The sequence below is a fragment of the Microcaecilia unicolor genome, chromosome 1, assembly GCF_901765095.1.
Source record: "Microcaecilia unicolor chromosome 1, aMicUni1.1, whole genome shotgun sequence".
In the NCBI taxonomy this organism is placed as follows: domain Eukaryota; kingdom Metazoa; phylum Chordata; class Amphibia; order Gymnophiona; family Siphonopidae; genus Microcaecilia; species Microcaecilia unicolor.
This window is the reverse complement of record NC_044031.1, coordinates 259,548,899-259,561,852: the sequence shown is the minus strand read 5'-3', so window position 1 is coordinate 259,561,852 and position 12,954 is coordinate 259,548,899. Positions and strand designations below refer to the sequence as shown.

At 39.3% G+C, this 12,954-nt stretch overlaps 1 protein-coding gene across 4 annotated transcripts in view; it reads right to left on the bottom strand.

Annotated features, from left to right (window-relative positions):
• Window positions 1-12,954, bottom strand: part of RBMS3 (RNA binding motif single stranded interacting protein 3) — a 1,285,867-nt gene that overhangs the window by 385,492 nt on the left and 887,421 nt on the right. For all 4 annotated transcript variants that reach the window (XM_030205863.1, XM_030205882.1, XM_030205872.1 and 1 more), the window contains exon 5: window positions 1,994-2,151. In XM_030205863.1, coding sequence (XP_030061723.1) covers window positions 1,994-2,151 — 158 coding nt within the window. The remainder of the gene's footprint in view (window positions 1-1,993; window positions 2,152-12,954) is intronic.

Sequence of the window (12,954 nt, the reverse complement as noted above, 5' to 3'; positions counted from 1 at the left end):
TGGAGCAAAATAACCTGAGAACCAGTAGCAAGTATTGCCTTAAATTTAGTCACTAAAGTTAACAACAGTCTCTGTACTATGTAGCTCTCTAAATCCAAACTGGGATGGCAATAGTACCTGATGGTTATCTAAACAACTTGAATGTTGTTTTGCAACAACCGATTCCACCAATTTGGTAACTAATGGAATACTGGCAACTGGTCTATAACTAGCTGGCAAGGTAAGATCTAAATTTGTAGACTTTGGTACTGGTATTAAAACAATCTCACCAAAAGAATGTTGAAAATAGCCAGTAATGAAAATATTGCTCACAAATAAAGTAATCCATTTCCTAACCTCTAATAGAGGATTATTTACCAAGTAATATGGGCAGATATCCAACACACAACAAAGATTTAGAAAATCTCTTTAACATGAGAGATAGATCATCCACATGTACTAAAGCAAAGGATGACCAACTCCTAGCTGCATGAATCTCAATGTTAACTTTTACTACTGCCAAGAATATAGTATTAACATTAGTAGATTCCAGAAACAATGTCCATTTCAATAATGAGATTTTTTTTCTAAAAGAAAATATGGTTGCTCTTTTTGTTGAGCCAGACCATTAGTATCTGTCAGTTCCCTCAACAACTTAAATAGTACCTTCTGATCAGTAATTGTTGTATCCCACGAATTCCGAATAAACTTGTCTCCTTGCTGCAGCTAATTCATGTTTATATTTATTTGTTGTTTCCATAAATTCATTTACAGATGAATCTGATTTCCTCCAAATATGTTCCAAATTCCTACAAGACTTTTTTAAGGAGCTCAATTGAGGTGTATACCAAGAGGAATTCCTAATCTTCAGAGAATTCTTCATCTGTAGTAGGAATATAGTATTCAGAGTGCTAACTATCTCAGTATTCCAGTGAGTTAGGGAAGTTTCTGGATTAGTTTCCAATGCAATAGGAGGCAAATGTACGTAAATGACTAGAATGCCGATATTTTATGCATATTTTCACACCTTTATCTAGGCAGTTCCTTATAAAATTACCCCCAGAGTGGTGGTGTTGGTTGAACTTGCTTTGCTGGTCTATGGAGATGAACATTGTTGCCATTACTCTGGTTACTCTGCAGGTGTTCTACAACTTCAGCTTGAACTCCTGTCATGCTTTTAAGCCCCAATATTACAGGATGCTCATGAGTGAGATGGTAAATGTTGCTTTCCTTTGGACTTAAAGATGGCAAATTTCTCTTCCATCAGTGAGAAAGATGTGCCAGGGCTTGCCAAGGCACTTTCTAATGCAGGCCATTCACCTCCAAAGACATAATTTTGGTCAGATTTTTCCTCTCTTGTAAGTCTGCTCTCTTCTTTCAACTTCTCTCCTCAGATGTTCCTCCACTTGTCTCCACATGTATAACCAACCTTATGTGCCAGGCTTGTTTCTATACAGATTTGCAGCAAAAGAGCTGAATCATGAGCAAAAGACTATGGTGCATATACCTGCTAAATACCTGCTAATACTTTATCATAAAGTATATGGATTTCCATACATAAACCTGATTTACAAATGGTTTATTTTTTCCATAAACCTAGAATGGGGAAAAACCCCCAATCCAAAGTAAATAAATCCAATTTGATAAATAAAGCAATTTTGCTTTTGGAATGGCAGCAAATTGTCTGATCTGTGATTTTCATCTGGATTATCTGGTAAATTTATCCTCAGGGAAGTAGGAATCATGTTGACTGTTGTATTATTATTCCAACCAGTGTCAGCAGGACATTTTTCAGAGCTAGTTAAAGAACATTGGGATAGAAAAGTACAATGTGATGATGTTAAATACTCTTAATGTAAGACTTCTAAAAATTGTTTTGCAAATCAAAATAGCTCTTCCTGGAAAGTAGAGATATTTTGCAGATGATTCAGTTTGAGATGAATGAAGTCTTGTAAAAATACACTTTGAAATGAGACAGAGGAAAAGACAATCCCATAAATGAAGTCATTCTTACCTGGCAAATCCAACTCCTCTACTGACTCCACTGGCGTCTCTTAATATTCTTGTTGAAATGACATGTCCAAAGGGTTTCAGCATATTCTCTAACTCCTGCTCATCCATGGAAATAGGTAAATTTGAGATGTATAAGTTTGTGGGGTCTTGTTCTTGTTGCTAAGATGAAAAAAAAAAAAAGATATATATACAACAATGTTGTTAGAAATAACAGTGTAACATATCTGAAGGGCTTCCAAACCATTTTGAGTAGCCTCATAACCAGGTGAATTTTCAAGGTATTCCCAATAAGTGTGCAGAAGAGAAATGTGCATGGGCCTTCAATGTATGCAGATTGATCTCATGCATATTCATTATGGATATCAAGAAAACCTGACTGGTTTGGGCTAACCAGGTCAAGTTTGGGAAGCCTTGCATTATAGAAAGTGATCCATAAGCTTCCCCCTCCCCCCACCAATGTACAAAGAATGGGAGAAATGCTTTACTTGAAATGGCCTCTGGTAGGACAATCATGATCAAATTGGTGACTTTGTCATGCTAACAATTCTGTACAACAAAGCAGGGGCGTAGCCAGACAACAGATTTTGGGTGGGCCTAGGCAAGAAATGGGTGGGCACCAAGTGTTCTTCCCAACCCCCACCAGAAAAATATCTGAGCTGGTGGGAAAATGCTTCTTTCCACCTTGGCAATCTGCAGTAGGCATGCACTGAAAACTGAGCATGCACAGGTGCCAGTATCATGGAGAGCAGCTTTTTAATTACTATCAGGGGGATGTCTTCAGCTGGCAGAGCTTGGGATCCCCACCAGCTACCGCTAAACGTGTGCTACTGTTGGGTGGGCCTGAGCCCTAAGTGGGTGGGCCCTGGCCCACCTGTGGCTACACCACTGCAACAAAGGAGCAAGATAGAGAGCTATGTAAAACAAAATGTTTATGTTCATGTTTATGTTTATTTCCGAAACTTGATTAATTGCCATAAATTGGACCGACAAAGACAAGGTGATGCTCAGTTAAAACCAAAACATTAAAAGAAAAAGGAACTCCATTTACTGATAAGTTTCATTTACATTGCTTTTGTGGTGTAATACTCCCTAGGACTGAATTTTCTATTATTTTTACATGGGTAAAATACAGTTAATCTGCCTCGCTCTTAGCCACTAAGATGAATCCATTTACCCAGGTATGAAAACTAACCTGGTATTTTGAAATGCTGATGGTTGTGGGCATTTCTAGTCCTGGATACTAAGTAGTGGCCCCCTGTGTAGCTACTGTGTCTATAGAAGTACCCAGAAGTTTTCCAGGGACCTCTGATAATCAATGCAGTACCTAATCAGGTCTCATTAGGACTGCCTTTTATAAGGACCTACTTGCTTAGGGGCCTTTTTACGAAGCTGTAGTAAAAGGGGCCCTGCTGCATGCCAGGGCCACTTTTACCATAGCAGGTAAAAGGCCGAAAAAAGAAATGGCCATGCAGTAAATTTGCACTTGCTGTGCAGCCATTTTGAGGGGGAGCTCTTGCCATCACCAACTGATGTGGCAGTAAGGCTCCCGCGCTAATCTGGCTGTAACCGGGCATCACGTAATGCTGTCTGATTACCGTAGGGTAACCCCCTGCGGAAATATTTTAAAAATATTTCTGCTAGCGCTGGAAACGTGCGCTGGGGGTGGAACTGCATTGGGCCAGCGGTAGTTCTGGGTTGCCATGTGGCAAACGACAACCCTTTAGCAAAAAGGCCTCTTATTTAGTTATCCAGGAACCGCCATTGAATGCTAGCAGTGCCCGAATAACTTTCGAGTTTGCCCCCAGACCGCCCTGGCACTAACTAAATAGTGCTAAGGGGTTCTGCCTGGCAGGGCCACCAAAAGGGAGAGTGAGGGAGGAGGGTCTGGGTGTGTAGCCCAAAATTTTCATTTTGCATAGTTTCTCATGTCATTTGTGGGATTTTTAAAAGTGCTTTTGATTTGGGAGCAACATTGCTATTAGTGCTCACTCTTTCAGAAAGAATGCACACTCCTACAATCGAGTGCGCGCTATTTACAACACAGAAAGAAACTGGAACATTATTTCAAGCACACACACACACAAAAGAAAAATTTTCCCATATCATTTCAAATGTATACACATCCCTATTATTCACGTGGGGTCCTTTTACAAAAGCACACTAGCATTTTTAGTATACACTAAACGATAGAGACGCCCATAAAAATAAATGGGCATCTCTAACGTTTAGTGTGTGCTTATTTTTAGCGTGCGCTTATTTTTACTGCACACTAAAAATGCTAGTGCGCCTTTGTAAAAGGACCCCTGAATTGTCACGCATGTGCACAGCTGTCAAGATATCCAGTTCCAGGAGGGAGATTTTAGGCCAGTACTGGATTTCCAGCAACCTTATCCTGAATTATAGACCCAGGAGCACTGATTTCAATGAGCAGGAACAGGGACTACAAATACCACATTGTTTTGAGAAGTAAATTCAAAATCAGGACTGGGCCAGTAAGTCTCGTACCTGGAACTGGGCAATGTGGTAGCTGTGCATATGTAGCAGTGGCCATGCTGCTATGTATAGCTGTGTATTTCAGAGAAACAGGTAGGCATAGCTGGAGTTGGAGTCACTAGACTAACCAAAAGTACAGGTAAGTTAGAACACAGACCTTTCTGACTAAACTTTCTTACATTTTATTTCATGACCCAATCTATGCTTCTGTGATGTCAGTTCTTAGTTTATTTTGGTAGTGGTGGCATTAGCAGAAATCCAAGAAGGCAACAATATTCTGGTACTTAACCGTGAAATACAAACCCTGCTTAGATTGCTTGGTTTTAGAACCCCATGTTCTAATTAGGTGCTTGATCTCACAACACTAAGCACTAACAGTCTGAGGACATCCTTGGTTAACGGTGATATCCAGTCTGATACCCTCTGGCTGGATAAGGGCATACAGCCTATAGTCCTGAAATCTTTCACTGAAGAATTAAATGCCAGGAAAAGTGTATTTCTCACTGGGGCAGTTAGAGTTTAGGTATTATGCTTTCATGCGTTAAGACATTTTTATGAACAAATATAATTGAAATCTGATTGTAAAATTATAGCACTGTAGCTGTAGCCTATAAGACAAACTGGCAAATATGCCAAATATCCCTTCTGTCATGTTTAATACAGTCACACATTTGCTCACATCATTTACTTCTAAAGAGTACCAGGATTAATGTACTGTTATTGCACTGTTTAGTCTGAACTCCCTAAAATGTCATCCATGGTGGATCCTGACAGTTATAAATTGGAGGTCTTTGAAGACCACTGAACTGCATATTGTTCTTCCAGATAAACCCTACAGATGTAGTTAGCAAAGTACATCTTTGGTTTCACAACCTTTTATAACATAAATCCCATAAAGAGCAAATGATGGATTTAGGTATAGAATACCACTACATTGTAGGTAGCAGACATACAGGCACAAATACATACAAACCAGTAGGACAGAAAAATTCAAGGAGAAGCCAATAATTCAAACTAAATTACTTCTAATCTGAAGAATAAGGTAATGTGCATATGAGCATTCATAATAATAATAATCATAAGCCAGAGCTGTAAATAATTGTCATGGATATATGTAAAAAGTAATTTAATGACAGTGCAGTAGTGGCATACAAATTCATAATTAACTTAATGTGCTCTGCAGTAGTATTTTTTGTTGTTGTAATTGTTTTAACAAGTGTTTCTCCTTGTTCTTATTGGATCTCTAGCTCAGCTGAAGCTAGGGCTGGGATCCAGGTGCCATGAGCCTTCTTCATTCACGCCTATCTAGTGATTTTTCTCCTATTTTATACCCCCCCCCCCCCCCCACACCACCAAAAACAGAACCAGTCCTAGTTTGGGGGCCATGCACTATGAACACTTCAGAAAACCCTGCAATTGTTGGCCCTGAATCCACTCAGTAAGTGACACGCTTGATCAACGACCATAATTCTGCTCCTCTCCTTTCCCAAAGGCAGTGAATGCCACCTCTACAGCAACTCCGGCCCTAGCTAATTCAAAGGTTGGGGGAACAAAAACCTCCCAAGGAATTTTCAAATGGTAGTGCCACTGAGTGAGAGCGTCAGCTCTGCTGCATTCTTGCAGATGTTCAATGATGTTATCAGGAGCTATTGCAAGGTAATTTGGTTGCAAGGTTTCAAGATGTGCTATAGCTTCTTTATAAAAAAATTTAACAGTTTATTCCAAAAGACCTGCAAAACAGTAAGAGCTAGAAATGAATGAATGATTTACCCTTCACATTCATCTTTGGCACAGGCACACTGATTGATATTACCCTCGTGGGATGAGATGGTGGCTTGAAGTGAACAGTGAAGTTGACTCCAGACAGTCTCTCTTTTCCCTATTTATAATAGGGGAGTTTCTTCTTAATTTATGCCTAAAAGAAGAGGCGCCCTCCAACAAAAATTTATTTGTGCAGAAAAAGATAATAGGGGAAATATGACAGTTCTTGAATAATAAGAAATAATTATTAAGGTGAGTGGTTTCTCTCAGTTATCCAAGCCATGGCGAGGCACACGTACAGCTTCACGGGCAGCAGAGTACAATGAAAAAGCTCCCAACAGGTTTCTCCTTACATGCCTGAATACATCTTACAATGAATCAGATATGAGCATACCATGTGTTAGTGCAATTTCAAAACAATAAACAATACATTCACTACTACTGAGAATTTTTTTCTAAGGTGTCCACAAAGGTAAGTCTCCAATAAGTTTGATAACAGTTTTCAGAACAAAAGGTTTAGGTGACTTATCTGAAAATGCAACATAAGTCCAACATAGCTCGAACCGCTGGCTCCACAGAGCCTCATTTCATATACTATCCTTCGTTAGGAGCCCTGGTGTCGGATGAGCTTTAGAAAAAGTTGCAGTAAAGGCAGCCAAAGAACTTTTCAAGTTATCTGCAGCAGGGCCCATTTTATTCCTATGGGCACTGCTGCAGATAACTCGAGCGAAGCTTTAGTAAAAGACCCCCTTAATTAAGACGTTATCCCTGATGAAGATTAGATTAAAGCATGATATCATACCAGACGACTAAATTTGCAGGTATGTTTTGAGTTATTTATGTTAATTTAATCATTTTTATTTGAAAATATATATCATCTATTATGATGGACCAATGATGATATTATGATGATGATGATGATGAAGAGATACGAAAGTTGTCCTCTCATGATGAAGATCCATTATATATACAATATACGAATTAAAAGATCAGATAATTATTATATGATCTTTTATAAAGGCAACATATGTGCTTCTGGGCCTGTACAAACTGTCCTCCCCAAACGTTCCTATACAAAATTATGCCTGCCCTGAGGGAGACAACTTTTTTGCATGGATATTGGAGTATTTTTATAACTCTACATGAGGAGTTTCTAACTCCCACTTTCATTCAACCTCTGTAGCTGGGATGACTCCATGAATACTGTATAAATGTACTTGTTGTGTCAGTAGCAGATATATTTATGGATACATACTCCAAGACAATTTTAGTTAGTTTATGGGGAAAAATACTAATAACATTAGCTCCATAGGGGGGATTCTATATATGGCACCTAAAACATCTGTGCGGAAAACATTTGTGCCTAAGTGTATTCTATAAGTGGCATCTAGATTTAGGTGCAGTATATAGAGTACACCTAGTTGATATCACAGTGCCTAAAACTACACACCTCCATTTAAACCAATGAAAACATGGCTTAAATCTCGTGTAGATTTAGGTGCAGAGGGCCATATTCTATAATTATGTGTGTACATTTTCAGAACGTCCACGAAATGCCCACATTCCCATCCATAACTATGGTCCTTTTTATCTACATGCGTTAGAAGTTAGGCACAGTGCATTACAGAATGTGCTTAGAGAGTTGTGCGCATAATTCTAATTATTGATAATTAGTGTTCATTATTGCTTGTTAAGTGCTGCTATCAATGCTAATTAGCTTGTTAAGCCAATTAAGTTACACATGTTGTTATAGAATCAACCTGGATTTTGGTGTGGATCTCTAGGCACACTAAATAGAATCCGGAGGACAGAGGATAATATATAAACAGGCAGCCTAGCCCGTGGTGCAGAAAGATGTATTATTTATTCCTATTTTATAAAGGGAACTACATATGCCTATCTGACTTTTGAAACTTAACACCATGGAAACTGCCTGCACACAGTTATACCTACTCTGACCCTCACACACATCTCCCAGTTGAATATAAATGACTGTGCTTTATAAAATATATGGGTAAACAATTCAAGGTAAAAGAATGTGTGGCGAGACTGTGCCTAATTTTTATACACATATAGGTAACAATTCTATAAATTGGCATCTGAGTACAGGTGTTTCAATGCTGTAGACTTAACACAAATTCTACAATGGCATTCTTGGTACCAAGAGTCCACTACAGAATTATTTATTTATTTATTTATTTATTTATTTATTTATTGCATTTGTATCCCACATTATCCCACCTATTTGCAGGCTTACATATTTTTAACATTGTCATTGCAAGGTAACATATACATTTAATGTTGTGTAGAGGTTAAATGAGGGTAAAAGAAGAAGGAGAGGAGTGATTTAGGTAGCTATAGTAGATGAGTTATCTTAATTGAGTGGATTGTCGGGTGGATTATTGTGGCTATTAGTTCTCATTGTATGCCTTGCTGAAGAGATATGTCTTAAGAGATTTGCAAAAGATAGTTGTTTCGCCGATTGTTCTCAGGTCTGTAGGCAGTGCATTCCAAACTTGCGTGCCCAAGTACGAGAATGTGGTTGCATGCATCTGCTTGTACTTTAGTCCTTTACAACTGGGGAAGTGCAGGTTGAGAAATTTGCGGGATAATCTTGTGGCGTTTCTTGGAGGCAAGTCTACAAGGTTTAGCATGTAGACTGGGGTGTCTGTGTGAATGATTTTGTGTACAATCGTGCAGATCTTGAACGTAATGCGTTCTCTAAGTGGGAGCCAGTGAAGCTTCTCTCTCAAGGGTTTTGTACTTTCATATTTAGTTTTTCCAAATATGAGTCTGGCGGCTGTATTCTGGGCAGTTTGTAGTTTTTTGATAGTCTGTTCTTTGCAACCCGCGTATAGTGCGTTGCAGTAGTCCAGATGACTTATTACCATTGACTGTACCAGGGTCCGGAAGATGTATCTCGGGAAGAAAGGTTTTACTCTTTTAAGTTTCCACATGGAGTAGAACATCTTTTTCGTCGTGTTTTTCACGTGGTCATCGAGAGTGAGGTTTCAATCAATGGTGACTCCAAGAATTTTTAAGTTTTTTGAGACCGGGAGAGAACAGTATGGTGTTGTTATGGTAGAAAAGTGTTTTGTGTTATGTTGTGATGTGAGTACAAGGCATTGTGTTTTTTCTGCATTTAGTTTTAGTTGGAATGCATTTGCCCAGGTGTGCATTATTTGGAGGCTTTGGTTGATCTTGTTGGTGATTTCACTTAGATCATGTTTGAACGGGATGTAGATTGTGACGTCATCTGCATATATGTGGGGGTGGAGTAAGTCAGTATTTATGCACGCATGTTTAGGCGTGCCCTGTTATGCCATGGGAATGTCAAATATAAGTTGGTGTGTCTAAATGCATGAAGTGATGAATGTATAACTGAGAGACACGCCCATGCTCTGCCCTTGTGTATGCTTCCCCCTTGCTGTTAGGTGCTATCTTATAGTATAGCACATAGTGAACATAGGTGCCCAACTGTCAATTAATGGTGTCTTTGACTCACATAAGTGGTACCTACCTCTAGGTGCCAGTTTCTAGAACTGCCTTCATAGCCTAGGGAAATTTTATAAGTCCTATTTCTGCATATAACTTAAACATAAAAATACTTATATCACTCACATATGGAACTCTGGTATTGTCACAGTTCCCTATGCTTGGATTCTTGGAGTGGAGGAGTGGCCTAGTGGTTAGGGTGGTGGACGTTGGTCCTGGGAAGCTAAGGAACTGAGTTCAATTCCCACTTCAGGCACAGGCAGCTCCTTGTGACGCTGGGCAAGTCACTTAACCCTCCATTGCCCCATGTAAGCCACATTGAGCCTGCCATGAGTGGGAAAGCACAGGGTACAAATGTAACAAAAAAAATTACATTCAACCAACTTGTAATCTTGAACAAATTTCTCTAAAGAAGTCTTTTAAATGACTCATAGTTATATTTTTCAGCTACTATTGTTCAAAGCTACACAGAAGTATCCTGAAAACTTATTCCTTTAATCTAGGTTAGAAACAAAAGAAGCAACTGTTATTGAATTAAACAATTCACAAAATAATTTTTTTAAATGTATCCCAACATGGCCACAATGTTTCGGCACCATTTTTGCTGGAACAAGTATTAAGAACTTATTATTAAAACAATGTTTATGAATATGACAGGACTACAGATTTCCTCTGAGGCAGGTACCAGTAAAATATTGATCATAGAACCACAGATTCAGTTGAAAGGGGCATTGTAACGCTATCTCTTATTTCTGCATCTCCATTTTTATCATTCATTTGACTGCATTTCATGAGGTCCTACCCATTCAGAATGCCTGACTAACAGCTGAACATCATCTTTTGCCTCCTGGTAGATGTCATCTATAGGACCAGGGTGGTAAAACATTAGCCAAGGTCAGGGTGGTGGATTTTGCAAATAAGGATTTTCTGCCAATGGAGGTGAAGCCAAAGGGGCAGTACCCTTTAGCACGCCCCTTTGCTGGCCCCATTATAGGGACAATCTTTTAATTTTATTTGCATTATTAACTTTTTTATCAGTTGTTGAGTGTTGCACTGTTTATTGAGTTCACTGATGGGAATAGCTGACTGCATGTTGGGTATGTGTAGAGTTAAAGACTCAAGGCTAATGTTCCTTTTGGATTTTTTTTGTCTGGGGTTCCTGAGATAATGGGGACCTTTTACTAATGTGAGGTAAGTTTTTGCAATTACCTTGCATTAACAATGAAAATTAATGTGCATTAAGTGCAAAGACTCTGGGTTAACTGTTAGAGACATGTCCCCTCCAATACCACATAGAAAAGTTCTTTACTGTGCATTGTCACTTGTGTAGTTAGTGTGCATGCACCTACCACTTTCTCTTGAGGAGGCACAAGTGCACCCGCACTGACTGTGCACCTAATTCACTTTGTTTGTGAGAATAAAATTCATTGGAATACCACTGTGCTCTACACACTGAGATAGTTCTGATGCCTTATTTGATACCTGAGTACCTGTAAGTACAGTACAGTTATCTGTCTTATATACAGATGATGATCCTTGATGCAGGCATTGTGCCAAAACATGGTCGTGCCAGGGTCAGCCATTAATAAAGACTACATATTTGGACCTGTGGTTATGCCTCTGTTTTTGGCCACCTCCGCTTTTGGATTTCCCTGGTGGATTTTTCTGCATCTTGATCTATATACATGCATATTATTCTTTGTAAAATAGCACCAAATACAAAACTCTCAATATAAGCATATATATGCCATACTCATATGTGTACTTTCCAGGTAACCTTTACAACTGTGGAAGCCAGACATCTGAATATTGCCCCATGATAGATTAAATCAAATACAAGAATCACAACTTGGTTACAAAGACTTACAGTACATTAATTCTAACTTTAACCTAGCTAGACTATCATGCTAATATTAACAAGGAGTGGAGGAGTGGCCTAGTGGTTAGAGTACTGGTCTTGCAATCCAGAGGTGGCTGGTTCAAATCCCGCTGCTGCTCCTTGTGATCTTGGGCAAGTCACTTAATCCTCCATTGCCTCAGGTACAAACTTAGATTGTGAGCCCTCCTGGGACAGAGATATATCCAGAGTACCTGAATGTAACTCACCTTGAGCTACTACTGAAAAAGGTGTGAGCAAAATCTAAACAAATAAAGGTTGAATGCATGTATCCTAAGTAACATTCACATATAGAGACTGGATGGAAAATTGAGAAGCTACAGCATGAGAGTCAGGAGGAAGTGACTACCACCTAGCCTTCTTATGCCTCACATGTTAATTGGCCCCTTATTGGCAAGCCATGTTTATAGCCTAGCCTGGCCACAAGAGACAGAATGGGAGGGATGGTGGGGAGCTGGGGAGCCTGTGCTCACCCTTCCATATGGAGTGGTGGTGGAAGTTGCTGGGACTAGCATGTGATATGGTCAGGTAAGCTGGAACTGGGGAAGATGGGAGACAGCGGATTCATGGGTTACTGTTGATTTAGATGGTGTACCAGTCCTGTGATGAATCTAAATCTTCAACCCCAACCACGAGCTGCTAGGCACTTAGTTACTTTTGCTACCTGTGTACCTAACGCAGCTCCTAACGTCTAGAGTTTATATCTAAGAAAGTGCCCAACAACAAATTTATTTCACAGCCCAAACAAACCCCCAGGAATACCCGCTTTTATGTTTAAATATTTTTATTGGTGCAAAAATAAACAAACACAATGTTGTCCTTGGATAAACGCTCCATACACCACTAAAGTCATATCATATTGGTAGAATACAACTCAGTACAAATACATTTTTACTTCCCCCCCCCCCCTGCCTTCCTCCCCATCCCCTTTTGCACTTACTTGAAAAGAAAACCCAATAAGTCTACAAACAATGGATGTCTATTTTCTTATTCTAAAAAGATTGCTATATTCTCAAAGCCTAATATAAAGGCACTACATTTTTTGGCATATAGATGCACTCCAGTCCTTGAAGAGGCTTTAGGGGAAGGTATTTAATGTTTGAGCAATTGAGTCTGAGACAGATTTATACAGCACTGGAAAACCTCTCTTTCCTCCCCCTTCTCCTCCCTTAGGATTGCTAGCAAGGAAAATCTTTTCATATTTTCCCTTTTCATGTTTTCTTTTCCATTCTGTAACCATAAATGATGTATAAAGCCTCTTGTCTGGGAATGCCTGCAGGGCTTCAGGTTATGTCTGTTTTGCATGAGATCACACG